Here is an 18,409-nt window from a genome sequence, read left to right on the forward strand (position 1 = left end):
TGTGTGTATTGCGTCTATACACGTACTTTGAATGTGAGCGTAAACACAGTGGAGGGGCGTTCATTTTTAGATTAGACAATCTCTACTTATATTGAAACATAATTTTGTCAAAAATAAATTTATGTCAAAATTCTCACACTTGTTCTTAATGAGTTTTTAAACAACTTTTTACCAAATAAATCATCATACTTTATAGTTTATTAAAAATATTATAAGTAAAGGTATAATCACTTTGCTTCGAGTTTAAAACCTTATTCTATCACTGTAGAACAATAATTATAATATAGGGTCAGTACCTACCTATGTATAAATACTGAAATAATTTAAAAATAGTCAATTACTACGGAAGTTTGTAAACATTTTGTGACCAATTTCGTGAAGGTTCGATATTTGGACAGTAAAATATTCAACTCGTTTATTACCCTTTAGTTAATATTAAGTAATAGCTTGATGTCGTTAACTTAAAACAGTATTGATCGAAAGTATATTTTTAACACGCTTATGTTAGCTTCACCTGTATGTTTGTATGTTTGAATGTAACCTCGATTTTGACTTTTAACGGACAGATTTAATTCAAACTTTATACACTTACTAGCTTACCGCCCGCGGCTTCGCCCGCTTTGGCTAAAACCTAATAAATTATATACTAAAACCTCCCTCTTGAATCACTCTATCTAATAAAAAAAACCGCATCAAAATCCGTTGCGTAGTTTTAAAGATTTAAGCATACAAAGGGACATAGGGACAGAGAAAGCGACTTTGTTTTATACTATGTAGTGATCAAGGATCGGTGATAATACAATAATTTCATGAGTCTATCTTATTGTCATAAATAATAAAAAAGAGCGTGTGTATGTTCTATTAATAGAGTAAAATTTCAATGTAGTGTCATGGCAATACCGTCACGCCATGGAGTAAGGAGACGATTTTGGGTAACTTTGAATCTTTGCCAAAGAAGTTTCACCTATGACACGTGTGCTTAGCACACAGGATATTTTTTAAAACTATATTTAATATTGTTAAGGTAAATTTTCAATGAATATTTAATTGCTCTATTAATAGACTTAATAATAGTATATTTTGAGTGCGTGTCCTACTTTCGACAATCCTACTCGTGTTATGAATATTAAAGTATCAACTGTTGATGACATGTTCATCACGCTACGACTAACGAGTGCTTAGTAGTAATATTTTTTGGAACGAAGTTCCATTTGGCGCGTTGCGAAAGCGGGCTAGTCGGAATTAAGACGAAAAGTTGTAACGTTGTTCTTGTTGTTGTGTTTTGCTATATTTGTAAGCGGCGTGCGCGTGTTTCTCTGTCTCTCTCTCTCTCATAGAACTTCGTTCCATCTGGGTGTCCCTTGACATCTCTCAAGTTTTTATAAAAACTGGTCGTTGTTTATTTATTTTATTTATTTATGATACTTCATTGTACATTTATCAGGAATTGAAAAGAAATGAACGCATAAACTTGGAAAGGGTACAATAGGCGGCCTTATTGCTTAAAGCAATCTCTTCCAGGCAACCATAAAAATAAAGGACATGTATGACAATGGTAAAAAGCGAAGTTGTGTTTAATTTATAGTCCATATTTTTTTTCAGATTAAACCATGGAAAATGGCGATTATCAAGAGATATCCGTGAAAAAGGTGAACCTCAGCCATCGAGCGTTTGACAGATTCGGCCATGGTTTGGACAGGGTGGGCCACGTTGGACGATTGGAGCCAAATCTATTGGATCGAATTACCTTTGAGAGTGAGAGGTTTAAAGGGAGTCAAAGTGAGTCGTCGTCTAGACGGAATAGTGATGATGGGGGGCGGGCTAAGAAGGAGGGATTTAGATTAGGTAAGAATATTAATGAAAAATAATTATTTTTATTTAGTAAGAATGGTAATAGTAATTGTATTAAGAGTCTTAATTTAAAGAACTGACATATAAAATTGAGTAAAAGTTTGGAATATGATAATGCAAAAGTTGAAAATTCGACATTTCAAATTAAATTTCATGTGTAAAAATATACCTAACCTTAATATATATATAACTAGCGGTCCGCCCCGGCTTCGCCCGTGGTACATGTTTACGTTTTCTCTACATAAGAACCATCCTCGTACTTCAAGGAATATAATAAAAAAAGAATTATCGAAATCGGTTCAGCCGTTCTCGAGTTATGCGCTTACCAACACATTTTGCGATTCATTTTTATATTATAGAGAAGAAGAAGAAGATTACGAAAATTTATTAATAGATATTATTCTATTGAGGTATTTTAATGAACTTAATGTTAATAAAAATGCTGCAATATAATTTTCTTATTTTATCACAACAATAATTCTATACTGTCAATACCAGATATATTTAGTTCTTTATTATATTATATCTTCAAAAAAATAATATAATTCTTCTAGATGGTACAAGCTCAGAACCACCAACCGCCTGTATAACGAGTCACAACGCGTGGAACGATCTAGCAAGTTCCACATCTACCACTAGAACGGAACTTAGCCTGTCTGACACTGCTGTTGATGATCAGGTATTTAGTTACTTATTGGTATATTATTTGTCCATAGAAATTATAAAAAAAAAATCTCCCATTTTTCACCTATCTTTAAGAGCGGCTTCGTGGTTTCACCCGCGTGGCTCCGCTCCTGTTGGTATTAGCGTGATGATATATAGCCTATAGCCTTCCTCGACAAAAGGGCTATCTAACACCGGAAGAATTTTTCAAATTTGACCAGTAGTTCCTGAGATTAGCGCGTTCAAACAAACAAACTCTTCAGCTTTATAATATTAGTATAGATGAGAAACAATTTTTTACTTATTCTATACTAGGTAAATAGAGGAAAGGAAATAAATAAAAGATACAAAAATTAAATAAATAATTATTAATATGATTTGTTTGTGTCAGGGATGGATATGAAAGGTGAAGAATGTAAGAGGTACCTAGAACAAAGGACATAGTGATATGTTTAGAATTAAGTTTTATATATGTATGGTTTGGCGTATGCCGTAAATAAATATATAAATAAAGACGTGTGTCACTCGGGGACTGCCGCGGTAAAGCTATTGCATGCTATACCTTCAAGCCACACCTCCGTACCCGTCGGAGTGGGGAGCGTGAGGTTTTTCGTTACTAAATTTCTGGATTCGGTCCCCGCGCTCAAGGCCCGCGATAGAAGCTATATGCAATAGCTTAATAAATAAATTAATATTTCCCAGTTACCAAGACGACGAAGCCACGACCTAACCCTCCCCGGGACTCCCCTACACAGAGTCCCATGGAAATCAGCAGATAGTCTTGCGTCTGAAACCGCTTTTGGCACATCATTGGCTAATATTATTGAAAGTCCTGTTAATAAGGTAATTATTAGGAAATAAAGAATTATAAAAAAAAATCATTTATTGTACAAGTAGACATTACACAAAAATTATGAATTATTATTTTAAGAAATAGTACATTTTGTAACATTATTCAACACGCTTTTATTAGCTTCACCTGTATTTTTAAATATTTATATATTTATATATATTTATTATTATTTATAGTATTTTTAAATTCGATTATGACCAATTTTAAACGGACAGATTTAATTCAAACTTTGTACACTTATTTATGACATTTCATCAATTTCATGAGTTTAATAGTTTTTATTTTAGGGGGGGCAATTTATTTTATTTTTTAACTATATTAATTACATATTATTCCAATAGATTGACTTACTATAAATTACAGCTAGACTCACAATCGACTACTACAAGGTCGTCAACATGTGAGAGCAGCAGTATACAACATTCATTTAAATTAACACCTTATTTCGAAGCAATTACGTTGATATTGTATCGCTCATTAGAAAACTCTGCCTAACACATGTCTTGGCAGAGTTTTGCTTCGGACACTTTGAGCATGATTGTGAGTCTAGTTGTTTATTGTACGACATTACTACCACATTACAAATTAGTTGATTTTTTCATGAAATATATTTATATTAATAAAATATTGATTTTGATTTCCAGAGCGTGCCGTTCATAGAGCCAAGTGACAAAAAGGTATGCTTGTTATTTATAAAGTACAATCATAAACCAGTATATTATGTAGTATGTTACGCAGTATTTAATTGTTTCAAAAAGCAGTATATGTATAGTATGTTTCGGTTAGGAAATATATAGTTATATAATGGCTAAAAAATCTGTTTTAAAATCGATAGAGTAGTTATAAGTTTATAGAAATACAAACAAAAATCCATGTAAACTTTCCTCTTTATAATTAGTGTAGACATATAAAACATAATTTTACATAGTTAAGTCTTCGCGACGATTTACACTCAAGAGACAGTTCAGAAGAGAGACGACGCCGCGGTTGGAGGCTAGTCAGAAACGTGACGTCAGCAGCTAGTGCTTTTATACCAAAGTTTAGAGATCCTATGCCTGGAACGCCTTTGCCTAATAATAATGAGGTAAATTCTGTAAAAATGTTTGATTGATTGGTTGTTTTTTTATTGATTGTTTTTTTTTTGTTTGATTGATTGATTGTTTTTTTTATTATTTGGTTGATTGACTGTACGTTATTATTTGTTTGATAATTTTTACTTTTACACGTGAAAACCACTGAAAGGATTTTGATAATACTTAGCAATGATGTAGTTTATGTACCAGAATACCAAATAAGCATAGAAATATCACTATTGCGGGTAGAATCGAGGGTGAAATCTGTCACTTAGATAAAAATCAAACCCCTTTATTTTCATAAAATTTACTTAAAATTAATGCTTTTTCTTGTATTTCACAGCCTATACCAGAGAATAAAGATTCTGAAACACAAAACGATAATAAATCAACATTTCCTACGTATCCAAATGAGAAAGAAGATGTCGGTGAAACTAGTCTTGAAGTAAGTATCGATAGTTATAAAGAAAAATGTTGATTAGATACCCCAAAATTAATACGAAGAAATAAAAAAAAAAGTGAAAATTACGTTAAAAAGCTCGACGGCTTGACTGACTAACCTGACTTGACTGTTTTTTATTTACATAAAACTAAAAACAAGAATTATATTATTTTATTAATTACCTGTTTATTTTTAAATAAACTCAAACATTTATTTACTCAATTAGACTTCTTCTAGACGCACTTTTGTATCGTCATAACAGTTAACATATTTTTTTTAGCCTGTATTTAAATTGTTCTCATCCCCATCCTCATCCTCATCCCCATCCCCATCCTCATCCTCATCCTCATCCCCATCCTCATCCCCATCCTCATCCCCATCCCCATCCTCATCTTCAATCTTAAATCTTCTATATTCAAGGGTCTAGACCCCGATTCCCTAATGTTCCGGGATGGCAGGCGTCGTGTGGACATGGTACTTGCGTATGAAGAGGAGGACTATGGGGTAATGACTGAGGCTGAGGCTAGGAAACGCGATCATAGACGGACTTTTCAGGTATATTTGTTAGAGCGTGGTTGCGTATTATATCAGTATTTAATTTAATTACGTAATATAATTAAATACTGATATAATATTTCTTAGACATCTTCACTCGACCAAAGTTGGTACAAGAATGCCCCGCAACTGCAGACGACCGTTATTTATAGGACGATCAAAACAACTATTCGAGTGGTGTGACTGTGTGAGTCAGCGCAGGTGTTATTTGTGTTGTTTTGATCGTTATTTTGAATATGACGTGTAATATTATTATTATTTGATAATTAAATGATTATTAATACTTTTATCTATTTGATTATTATTAAAATAATTAATTAAGTTCATCAATTGATTTACTTTTAAAATATAATTTTATCGTTAAATTAAACGCGCTAACATATTTGTATCATTATTGACCTTCATCGTCATTATAATTTTGCTTTACTAGATTGCCTGGTAGAGATTGCTGTTCAACAATAAGGCCGCCTGTTGTACAAATAACCTTTTTGTAATATTGTTCATGTCCTGTCTTGTTAGAACAATGAAAATAAAATTATATTCATTGCAAGAATGTGGTTACAAAATATAGGTGTTATTATTACTCTGCAATTAAACTAAGACTAGGAAAGTCCAATATCATTTTAAATAAAAGATTTTTTTGGAAATCCTTTTTCTACTTCAATACCTGTTTAAGTTTATCATTCAAGATTATCAATTCGTTCGTTCATTCATTCATTATTAATTCGTTTAAATCAACACTTAACATGACATCATAAAATGGCGCCTTATCGATCCCATTTTTCCCTATCATTCATTATTCAGGTGAAACTTGATACGCATAATGCAATTACACAACATAATTATAAGAACTGCGAATATGAAATTAATAAGTATCCAAAAATATTCACATTCTACTCATAACTGCTTGAACTATAACAACTACTTTAAATATTATTCAAATAATATTACAGGAAAACCTCATTAAAGAAGGTTTAGAACTAGAACTAGAGAACAAATGTCTATCCTTTGATGGAAAGACTTGGTTCCTCAAAATCCACATTCCATGGAAGACTGAAATGAGATTGGCCGAAGTGATCGGCATGAAGTTGCCTACAAAGAGATTTATAACTATATCTGTTAGAGCTTGGGTATGTTTGTTTATTTTTTATTAAGCTATTGCATAGCTTCTATCGCGGGCCTTGAGCGCGGGGACCGAATCGAGAAATTCCGTAACGAAAAAGCCTCACGCTCCCCACGGGGACGGGCGCGGAGGTGTGGCTTGAAGGCATAGCATGCAATAGCTTTACCGCGGCAGTCCCCGAGTGACACACGTATTTTTTTGTTTAAAGAACTAAACTCACAATATAACACTCGCAAAACATTGACTCACAATCTTGACTCACAAAGTTGACGTACTATAAACAACTAAACTCACAATATAACAAGAGTCACTATTAAAATGCTATAACGTCAAAAAAACAATGAAAATATGAACCATTTATTTTATAATACTGTTTTTTTTAAGAGCAAAGAGTAAAATAAAACAGAATACTAATAAAGAACGAAATAATTATGGTTATCAATTAAATAATTATATAGATTTTTAATTATTAAGTTTTTAAAATTATTATTAACAATAAAATAATTACAGAGCGACGAAAAACAAGCGGAAAAAGATAAGAAATTCTACACAAAATGGCGACGGAAATGGAAACAATTATATGAATATGAACACAGTAGAATCGAACCTGAACCTTCGTTTTTCACTGCCACTGAACGGCCGGGAGTAAGGCGTGAGGAACAGTAAGTTTTTGAAGTGTTACTTCTTTAGGCATTGCGTCATGGTCGCAATATGGAAATACCGTCACGTCATGGAGTGAGGCAACAATTTTGGTATCTTTGAATCTGGCCAAGACGTTTCACTTCTGCCAAGTGTGCTGTAACACAAGCGAAAGCTTAGTAAGGGACCAGATCGTGCCGTGTGTGAAAATTGTCCTTAGTATTTATTTATTTATTTATTTAAAATATATGTATTTCTTAATTATTTATTTCAGATTTCTAGTCAAAGACCGTCACACGCAGTTCTCGCCGGCACAACGCAGTTTGTTAGTCATGCAGATTTTATTAAGGGCTCGATATGATAATAATGAAACCAAGGTAAAAATTTAATTATATAGTAATACTAGCTTTCCGCCCGCGACTTCGCCCGCTTGGTCTAAATCCTAATGAATAATATACTAAAACCTACTTCGGGAATCACTCTATCTATTAAAAAAACCTCATCCGTTGCGTAGTTTTAAAGATTTAAGCAGACATAGGGATATAGGGACAGAGTAATAAAAGTCTATCAAGTTTGATAAAATACTGTGCATTTTATTAAGTTGCTAAATTTATAAAAAATTTGCGAACAAACTACGTGACAAATATAGATACAAGCTACATAACTTCCAAGTATCATCAAAAACGAATCAGTAAAAAAGCCTTCTATCTATCTTAGTATATGTTGATGATAATATAATTATATAAATTTATAATTAAAAAATTTCAGATGGGTATTCGTAGACTACTAAATGATGGAACCTATTTAGCATGTTTTCCACTACATGAGGGTAGATATGATTCAGACAGTGTGGATAAAACACAAACAGACAGACGGGTAAGTGTTTATTAGTAATTATTTTGTATTTATTATCAATCGTGACGTTATAAAAATTATTGCCAGTTCTTAGGATATTCAAGATTCAAAGATTCAAATCATCGCCTTACTCCATGACGTGATGGTATTACCATGACGTGACCTTCAAATTTTACTCTCAACGCGCCTGAAGAAGTTTTACTTTAAAAAAGTATAATTATTATGTCTTATTTTACTTTCAGTTGCTGTACTTAGAATGGGCTCGACCGTGCAAATGGTATAAGAAACAACCTTTATGGCTTGTTAGAAGGTATTTTTATAACTAACTAGCTGTTGCCCGCGACTTCGTCCGCGACTACGTCGTTTTAGGTCATTCGTCGTTTAAAAAAAATACGTGACACTTTATTTTTGAATGTTCTTAATTGTCTCTTATAAAATATAACTACATTAAAATTGAACACTCTGAAAATCTTAAAATCGGAGAAAATTGAAAATCTGAGGAAAACATGAAGGAATGTGATTTAAATTCTACATTACTTAGTATTTCAAATAATAATCTAAATTAAATGTAGATTAACAGTTTGAGCGCACCGTTATAGAATATGTACCTAAGTATTAAATTACGTTAGTTTACATAGTAACAAAACAAAAACACGATGACTTTCTTTCGCGCTCGGTACCACAAACTAAGCATGTTAATGGTACGTGGCCCGCGTCACTTGACCGCGAGTTCCCCTCCTTTGCTATGCGAAAATACATTCGTCGCCCTGCTGTAGGAAAAATTGTAATACTGTGGCCTGGGCGTTATACACGCCCAGGGAGTTCCTGAGTGCCGATAGACGTCCGTCTATCGGCATTTATAACAATCTTATATTAATATCACCATCTTGAGGAAAAGCTTCTAATGTCGATTTAAAACTGCATACATACGAATTAACCTGATGAAACATGTTCTAAAATTGTGAAATGAGTTCAGTTTTAAATTCGAGAAATATTGATAATTCTTGTATTCGACTATTCGTTGTAGTCGAATACAAAATATATTTAAAGAAACTTAGGTTGGCCTTCAGGCAAAAGGGATCCTATCAAATGGTAAACTTGACCTTGTATCTTAAAAGTAAGCATGAAAGGACCTTCTGATAATTGTTGAGCACCAAAGGATCATTTGAAACGCACTACTATAAGAGCGAATATTGTCTAAGAACTGTTTAGATTGCACGTCATGTTCCTCTAAAAGTAGTGATTTCAAAGGTTCCGGTGTATCTTCAAACGAAAGCCGACTCCTTACTCCACTTTAAAGCATTACAAAAATAACATACTACGTTAATATCGCCTATACAGAAGATGATCTGTAATCAATTGTGAGGTTATAAGAAAACCCACTTTTATATTTGTCGGACCCCACCACCGAATTCGTAGATTGATCTTCCATGTTTATCTCTAAGTCATTAAGACTATGCGAAATCTGTCTGCAGTAAGAGGGGCCTCTCGCTATTCGTCCGTTTCCAGAGACCGAATAGTTTCAATTCTTAATCTTTCATTAAACAAACTTAATAATCGTTTTTGTCTCAATTAATTGTAATATTCGCGTCCCTACTCTAGTCATTGCTTATGCTCATGTTCATCTTCAAGAGATCGAATAATATTATGGTGCACCCTATCATTTGTCAAACGGTCTTCATATTGAGTAAAAGTTTCAGATTCTCGAGATAAAATGTGAAGGCCGTGATCAGCTGTGAGACGTTATACCCTCTCAGTGAAGGTTTCGGTCTCACGGGATAGTACATGCCGTTCGCGGTCAGCTGTGAGCCGCAATTCTCGTTGTGAAGCGGTTTCAGGTTCTCGGCATAACACGTGTTGTTTTCGGCCTAGAGTATACCTCTAACGATTCTTGAGAACTCTTATTTCTCATTTTCTTAGCTTTGCTCGAATTTCGAGTTAAAGATTTTTTAGGTGGCACTGATGCATGAAAATAAAAATTGAGTTAAAACGGACTGAGAGTGTTATAGACAAATATAATCAGAAAGCTTCGAACTCCTAAGCTATCGGAAGTTACACGTGTTATTGTGAGTCACCCATAAAAGATAGACATTTATGATGTCGGGAGATATTTTTTATATAATAAGGAGAACATTTCTTTCATACATGATTTCTGTGTAGCTTTAACCATTAAGGTTGCACACGCGACGAAAGCTTAAAAATGGAATTACTGCTCTGCTCAGGAATATGAAAAATAATTGTACCAAGTTTCGTTTAAATCCGTCGAGTAGTTTTTGTTTCTATACCGGTTATACGGACAAAAATTTTACTGTTTGCTTCTTTGGCATCAGTGTCGATCCCTAATCACCCCGTGATAGTTATTTAGGAAATATATTTCACATGATTTCTGTGTAGCTTTAACCATTAAGGTTGCACACGCGACGAAAGCTTAAAAATGGAGTTACTGCTCTGCTCAGGAATATGAAAAATAATTGTACCAAGTTTCGTTTAAATCCGTCGAGTAGTTTTTGTTTCTATACCGGTTATACGGACAAAAATTTTACTGTTTGCTTCTTTGGCATCAGTGTCGATCCCTAATCACCCCGTGATAGTTATTTAGGAAATATATTTCATGTACAGATTTAATATACCTAAGTATACATAATATATTTAGATTCCAATTTCCATGTAACGTTAAATTCGACTATACAATAACTAACAGACAACGCAGGTTACTCTCGTTTCCGTAAGTTGAGGCGGCTACATATTCGGTCCTCATAACATCACTTTTAGTGAACGAAACGTCAGCGCGGTTTAATTCGATGCCAACACCATCAGAAAAAAGGAAATATTTTTAATTGTGAAAAAATATTATGATTTACACTATTTTAATATAAAATATATGGCTGTGAGTGTGTAAAAATAAATCCAGCTAGTTTCACATCACACTTATGTTTATAATTAGCTATACGACATGAAAATATACATATTAATTACCAAGCAATAATCATACAGGTAAATACTGAACAAAAGTATTAACAGTCAAAGTTTATTTTTACTAACATTTAACAACACCCATGTAAATGATGAAGAAATGATAATTATCAACGAACTAACCTTTTCTATAATACTTAACACAGCACATTTTTTAAATTATCTTGCTCAACTCTGCTCAAAAATTTGAGGGTTTTGTTGGAACTGTAATGTGTCAAAACTATGATATATCTAAACTACGATACAACTTGCATGCGGAAATGCTCATTACAATCAGTGAATTTAAAGAATAACTAACAACAACTATTCAATTTTATTGAGCTGATGAATATCTTTTGCCTGGAAGAGATCACCGCCGCCTAATAAATATACTGTGTTTTCTTATAAAATCGTAACATAATTTCTTTTATCTACTAAATTTTAATAAATAAGTTCTTTTTGTTATTTTTATCTAAAAATGATCTTGAGCTTATATTAGGCAAAAGTATACATTAACTTTTTATAATTTCAGGACCGCACCTTAAATGGGGTGCTCGGAAAATATGCCTACGGATTATTAATAGAGAAATGATACCTACACAACAAAGTTATGTTGGTTCCATTTTATTTATAAAATATAATGAAAATGGGCAAATATAAAACATATTATGTAAAATGATTAAAAATAAATAAATGAAGCAACTACGATTCAAAGAAAACATCTTTTTCAGTGTGAAAATGCTCTAAGCAATCCTGGATGATGAGTAGGTATAATATCATGTACTCTCATCCCAGTACGGTCGGTACCTCGATAGCCATAACGATAAATATTATAATCAGATAACAGCAAAGTCAGAATAAAAATCATAACTTGTACAGTTGTGAGTGCAAAATTTATGTTTCATTTGGCAATAACATTTTTTTCGGTACTAAAACGTAGTAGTTTGATATGTGGTTGGCTGCCCCTCCTCTCCTTCCTGAAAAATATCCTCCAAAATTACCCGAGATACTTCCAATGATTGAACCATACGTTGGACATTAACTTCAGTCAAAAATTGACGAAGCGGATGATTACTAATTTCCAGGATTACTTAATCCTTGCTGCCACTATCTTCATCATCAAATCATCAATTTTCAAGTGGTGTTGTAAAATTGTCAGCAGAAATAGTCTTCCAAAGGCGATATAATTTTATGAACATTGAATCTGTAAATAAAAAATCAAACGTTAATAATTGTAAATCAATAAAAAAAGCTACTTACAAATAAAATTTTATCAACAAACTACTGTTCCCAACGCACCTCAAAATCTTGTAAAAGTCAAAAAGAATTCATCATTTTATTATTTCATTCTAAAAGTGTAATATAAAACCATTATAAAACCAATAAAAAACATGAATTGCTATCATTATAAAAATAAATACCTATAAAAGTAACAACTTACCTTTTGTGGGAACGCATGGTGAAAATTCACAAAACACGAAGATTGAATTTGATATTTTTGGTTTTATGACATTTATTTTAATTTTATTTATTTATTTATTTATTTATTCAAATGCTTTATAAATATAAATTTATAAATAATAAATTTATAAAGAATAGAAACATTCGATCACGAAATTATGTGGGTTCGAGTCCCGCCTCGTGATCGAATTTTTTCTATTCTTTATAAATTTATAAAACACGAAGATTAAAAATGTAACCAATGAACACAATCAATATTAGATTAATTGTAATGGTGTCTAGTTTGACTTAAAATAATAAACATCTACCCTCACTTTTAAAAATGTAGTATATTCACACGAAATATAAGCGCACCTTATAGGGAAGGGAAGATATGGGTTAAAGAGTTAAATAAATAACATGATTATATTTAAATTATTAATTTTCAACAGTTGTTCAGTAGTGATAACATGTAAATTGATTTGATTTTTACGAAATCTCATAGATGGCGCTGTTTCAAATTTGTCTTTATACTACTAAATTCATTAAACTGTTTCTCTGCCCAAATTACGTAAATGACATAGTTTTTATTTTGTAAAGCTAGATAATAGCATGGCTTACTCGAAACCAACATTTAAACATGAGTCTTTAGATTGTACGCTGTCGTAGTACACGGAATACCTATGTAAGAAAAATAAAGGTTCACAGCTCCTCCCGCGAAGGTGATATCATGATAATATGTTTAAACTATCCTCACCCGACCTCTTAGGAATATTCATGCAAAATTTGAAGTAAATCTATGCAGTACTTTCTGAGATTAGCCCGGAAATACATACAGACAAACAGACAAACAGACAAACCGACAAACAGACAAAAATTCTAAAAACTATATTTTTGGCTTCTATATCGATTATAGATCATGGATCAAGTATTCTTTTAAAAAAATATTCAATGTACAGTTTTGACTTTCCTACGATTTTATTATATGTATAGATTAAAAAAAATTAATATTATTATACATGTAAAATTTAAAAATATTGTTATACTCTAAAGACTCACAATCACCTATTAAAAGAACGTCAAAATTGAGCATTGTATAAAACATTCACTGAAAATAACACCTTATTTCGTGGCAATAATGTTCAAAGTCTATTGTATCGCTCATTCGAAAACTCAGACAATTTTAGGCGGAGTAGGCAGAGTTTTTGCTTCAGACAATTTTTGAGCGTAATTTGTGAGTCCAGTTGTTTTATTTATCTTTATCTCTAACTAGCTGTTCCCCGCGGTTTCACTCCTGTTGGTCTTAGCGTGATGATATATAGCCTATAGCCTTCCTCGACAAATGGACTATCTAACACCGAAATAATTTTTCAAATCGGTCCAGTAGTTCCCGAGATTAGCGCGTTCAAACAAATAAGCTTCAGCTTTATAATATTAGTATAGATTTCACAAAACACACAATTAATTTATTGAAGTGAAACTTCTTTATCGGGGTTGGACAAAAATTTAGTGTTACATTTTTGCGTTACGCCGTACGCGTGACATTTTTGCGTTACGCCATTATACTCGTGACATTTTTAAGGTCATAAAAAAGTTTCACTTCTTACGTGTGTACACGCATACATTTTTTTTTATTCCTAGGTATTTTGGAGAGAAAATAGCATTATATTTTTGCTGGCTCGGCTTCTATACAAAGATGTTATATGCCCCCGCTATAGTAGGAACTTTATGTTTTTTGTATGGTCTGGCTAGTATGGACTCTGGGGATAATATACCGAGGTAAGTTTTATTGGATGTGTAGAGGGTTAGGTTTTTTGTATGTATGTATGGGTTAGACTATTGTGTATGTATCGATGTTAGAAATGATATGTACATAGGTAAAGATGGATGTTTGAATGTATGTATGGATGTTAGAATAGACGCTCTGTAGTAAATTGTTTGATATTATTTAAGAAAATTTTATAGAAAAGAAATAGATGAGATATATTGTTCGATATAAAGTGTTCATATGTAAAATGTATCGATGGATGTTTGAATGTATGTATGAATAGACGCTCGGTATAGTAAATTATTAAATAATACGTTATATGTATCGATCAACTAACGTTCAATAATAAGAATAATTTATAGTTCAAATACAGTATATTTTAGCTTTTCAAAATGGTTGCCTGGTAGAGATAACCGCATAATGTTACTGTTTTGGGTGACATCATATTGTTTCCTTACTTTGAATTTGGTTTTTATCACAGACATTATTATTCTATATACTAGTAGTTGAAATACAATAAGGTATTACACAAATTAATAAACTTTTTCTTTTTTTTAATTTAACTACAAACTACAAACCGTATTTATTTCTTCAAACTTTACTAATTATTACATTTTTAAGTATTTTTAACAATTTTTAGCCAAGAAATATGCGACGGCAAGGGCCCAGGGAACACAACTCTATGTCCCCTTTGCGATAAAGCGTGTCAATACCAACGATTATCTGATTCTTGTCTTTTTGCCAAACTGAGTTATCTCTTCGATAACCCCGCTACTGTATTCTTTGCTATTTTCATGTCTTTCTGGGGTAAGTCATTGTTGTATATGATAAAGAGATGTGGTCTAAGTGTTGAACCTTGGGGTACTCCTGTAGGGATATAGATATTATAACAATTTATAGGCTATAAAATTAGAAGTTGTTTAAATATAAATGAATGATGATGATGACTATGAAGTAAATAAATACCTATATATTGTAGTTTATCTAATGTTCAATTTATAATATAATGTTAGAACTTAGACGTAACTTTTGATTTAATATTTTTGTGGATGAGAAGTTGTCAATATAGTTGTCACTGTTTCCTGTCCGAACATGCTTAGCTGTCGCATACTATAAATTGCCACGTTCCTTTGTCTAGTGGCGCATTCGTACGAATAGTGCCTAGGGGCTTGGACGTTGTTTATACGACGTTCGACCCAACTACCCTCACTTTACTAATAGTCGTTGACTAGCTGCGTTTTGTTATCAACTACCTACATCAATTAGGTAGCTGTGTAGAATCGCAGTACATTCTTATTACATTCAAACTAATATTAAACTAGCTTCGCATCTTTTTTTCTTATAATAAACTAATTTGTATACTAGATCTAATGTCTTTTATAATATTTTTAAATTCAATAATATTATTTATAAACTTAATAAGGTAACGGCACCAGTCGTGGACAAGCATCCAGTAATGGACAAAAAAAACTTTAAATTTAAATATTAAGACCAAAATTAACGTTATGTAATTTGGCAATACTTAAAATAAAAGTTTGGTTCATAAGCTATCAAAATACGGCACTTCATCTTATTCGGCCAAAATGTATGAAGATGGCAGAACGTTATGTTTAGTTGCTGCGACTCGTTTCGAAGAAATCCGTTTTTACTAAGAAAATCCTTAAGGAAGTGAGGACACAATTTTGGTTATAAGAATTTTTGTATAAATGTCAGCAAAATTTGATATTACTTTTATTTATAGTAGTTAAGTGTACGAAATATTACACGATTTAGTATCATGATAGGTTATGTTGTTTAAATAAAATTCTTCAGTGTCCATAACTGGATTTAATTCTATGGATATATCTATTTATGGACATATGTCGAAAATAAACTTTTTTTAAAGGTATTAATTACATGCGATTTTCTGTATTGTCTTTTCTTTCTGATTAATAATATACCTCTCACGACCATTTCAAACAAAGGGTTCCAATATTGTACAACAATTGTCCATGACTGGATTTGCTTAGGTTCCTATAATGGACATTAATATTTTTTGTTAAAATTACACTAATGGGCCCAACAACATAATATATATCTAAACATGAAGAATATATTTTAGAACAAATGGGTCATTATGTGATGTGCGACTCGTTCTCGGCTTCATTCTCTATCACTGCGTAGAGAAGTCGCATACTTATGCGTATTGTAACGCATCTACCATAGAGAGTTCTCTGATGAACCTGTTTGGATCGCTGTCTGCTGCTCAATTCCACCACCATATAGCACACACGCTTAAATTTCATCCACACCATCTTGACAACAGTTTAAAAAAAGCTTTTTGCCTCGTGCTACAATTTGGAATCCATATCGATGGACCGATCAGATTAAGGCTGCTGGCGGATTCAGATTGGCGATTCACTTTACGAGTGTAGCGGAATGCCAGGAAACAGAGAGATATGGCGGAACATCGTGAAGCGGGTAACATTTACCCCCCCAAACCTCATGTTGACCACGTTCACTCTGACTAGAGTGATATGACGAAGAAGAAGAAATCCCAAAATGGATGGAATGGCAGTACTTTTTTTAGTTATATTTTTCATCCCTGACTTATTGAGAAAAAACCCATATTGGTGTTTCTTAACGGACATAACTCGTATTTAACGATGCATTTGTCCAATTTTTGCCTAGGAAATTGAAATTAAGACTGTTTTAAATATTATATGTATGCAAAATAATTAATAAGTACTATTTTTTATTAATACATCCCCGATTTATTGTATTCCTATCATCATTTTCAAGATTCTATTGATAACTATAAGTCTTTTCCAAGTGTAAATAACTGGAGAAACAACATTAGGTACAGTCCATAAATGGGTGTTCATAACTGGATGTTGTCCAAAACTGGGTGTCCATCATTAGATTTTTCACTGTCCAACACTGGTGCAAAAAAGTGGTTTTTTAATTTATAAATAACTTCATTATTTATGCATTGTAATCTTTTTTCTAACATTGGTTACGTTAAACTAACATTGAACTAAAGGTATAACTAAACAATATCCAATAAAGTTAAAAAACCTACGAGAAATTTGCAAAAAACTTCAATTTTTTCCTTAATCTGTACAAGACTGGTGCCGTTACGTTAATTATTTTTATTATAGCGACAACATTCTTAGAATTATGGAAACGAAAGCAATCCGTCTTGAGATGGGAATGGGATTTAGGTGGCGTTGATCAAGTAAGGATAAATTTATTCTATATAAACATACTAAAAGATAATAAATACTACGAATTATAAACACATAAATGGACTTTCCAAAATTTTTGCCATTCCATAAGTTATTCTTAATTTATGTATGTTTAAAAATCTCTCAAATGTAAATAACAATACAATAATAATCACTTATTACTTACCACAAGAGCTTCAAAATTATGGGGTATTTTCCGATAGGTTCGTTGCAAACAAATGAAGGAGTCAAGTTTTTAGTCAAGGTTAAAAAATCACGAGCGCGAAGCGCGAGTGATTTTTCCTGAAAAACTTGACGACTTTATTTGTTTGCAGGGAACCTTGAGGGAAATGCCAGATAATTTTGAAGCTCGTGTGGTATTCGGGAGATTATTTTTCCGTCCCAAATGTCGGCCAATAATTTCACAATTGAATTGAACCTGTCAGTTTGACGTCAACGACCAGAGAAAATTTTCAAAAAATTATCAGTATAATACCATGTAGGTTGTACCACGTGACGTCGAATGGTGCAATTCTATTGGTCGATATTTGGGTCGGAAAAATAATCAATATAATATATAAACAGAATGAAAATTAACGTCTCAATCACGATTAAATTCAAAATTTTGGTTTTAACCAATGAAAATTGAAAATGTGAAACGTGTTTTAACACGTTATAATAGGATATTTCAAAGTTACACAACATAAAAATAACTATATTATTAAAGGACGAAGACCTCCGTCCGGAATTCGAGACATCAGTAAAGACATTTCGAACCAACCCAGTGACAAGAGAAAAGGAGCCATTTCTACCGCCCTGGCAGAAAACTATGAGATACGTGGCTACCAGTTCTGCTGTACTTTTTATGGTAATTAAATTTAATTAGAAAATATTTATAAAAAAATTAAAAATTTAAAGTTTAAAATTAACTAGAAAATTTTGTCTAATAAAGTCAGTCAATAAGGATTTTGACCGACGCCCTTAGTCAA

At 32.3% G+C, this 18,409-nt stretch overlaps 2 protein-coding genes and 1 long non-coding RNA gene across 5 annotated transcripts in view; 2 read left to right on the forward strand and 1 right to left on the reverse strand.

Moving 5' to 3' along the window:
• LOC149475383 (uncharacterized) overlaps positions 1-14,075 on the reverse strand; it is a 96,413-nt gene extending 82,338 nt beyond the window's left edge. Inside the window, exon 1 of the long non-coding RNA XR_016318085.1 lies at positions 13,902-14,075. This is a non-coding gene — a long non-coding RNA (uncharacterized LOC149475383). The remainder of the gene's footprint in view (positions 1-13,901) is intronic.
• LOC149475381 (extracellular matrix protein 2-like) overlaps positions 1-18,409 on the forward strand; it is a 157,272-nt gene that overhangs the window by 129,493 nt on the left and 9,370 nt on the right. The gene's annotated exons all lie outside the window — the stretch shown is intronic.
• The window catches only part of LOC149475388 (anoctamin-4-like), a 38,408-nt gene that overhangs the window by 8,157 nt on the left and 11,842 nt on the right, over positions 1-18,409 (forward strand). For 2 of the 3 annotated variants that reach the window (XM_089713340.1, XM_089713341.1), the window contains exons 2-17: positions 1,603-1,845; positions 2,406-2,530; positions 3,217-3,357; positions 4,012-4,044; positions 4,296-4,451; positions 4,784-4,885; positions 5,303-5,437; positions 6,391-6,567; positions 7,071-7,222; positions 7,474-7,576; positions 7,968-8,075; positions 8,297-8,364; positions 14,088-14,225; positions 14,855-15,021; positions 17,355-17,431; positions 18,148-18,288. In XM_089713340.1, the coding sequence (XP_089569466.1) occupies positions 1,611-1,845; positions 2,406-2,530; positions 3,217-3,357; positions 4,012-4,044; positions 4,296-4,451; positions 4,784-4,885; positions 5,303-5,437; positions 6,391-6,567; positions 7,071-7,222; positions 7,474-7,576; positions 7,968-8,075; positions 8,297-8,364; positions 14,088-14,225; positions 14,855-15,021; positions 17,355-17,431; positions 18,148-18,288 (2,058 nt within the window). In that variant the 5' untranslated portion in view covers positions 1,603-1,610. The remainder of the gene's footprint in view (positions 1-1,602; positions 1,846-2,405; positions 2,531-3,216; positions 3,358-4,011; positions 4,045-4,295; positions 4,452-4,783; positions 4,886-5,302; positions 5,438-6,390; positions 6,568-7,070; positions 7,223-7,473; positions 7,577-7,967; positions 8,076-8,296; positions 8,365-14,087; positions 14,226-14,854; positions 15,022-17,354; positions 17,432-18,147; positions 18,289-18,409) is intronic. The other variant, XM_089713342.1, reaches the window with a different exon arrangement.

This window comes from Colias philodice, chromosome 30 (assembly GCF_061535455.1).
Source record: "Colias philodice isolate Cphi_HAF_F1 chromosome 30, ilColPhil1 Martin Lab GWU primary, whole genome shotgun sequence".
NCBI classification, from domain to species: Eukaryota; Metazoa; Arthropoda; class Insecta; order Lepidoptera; family Pieridae; genus Colias; species Colias philodice.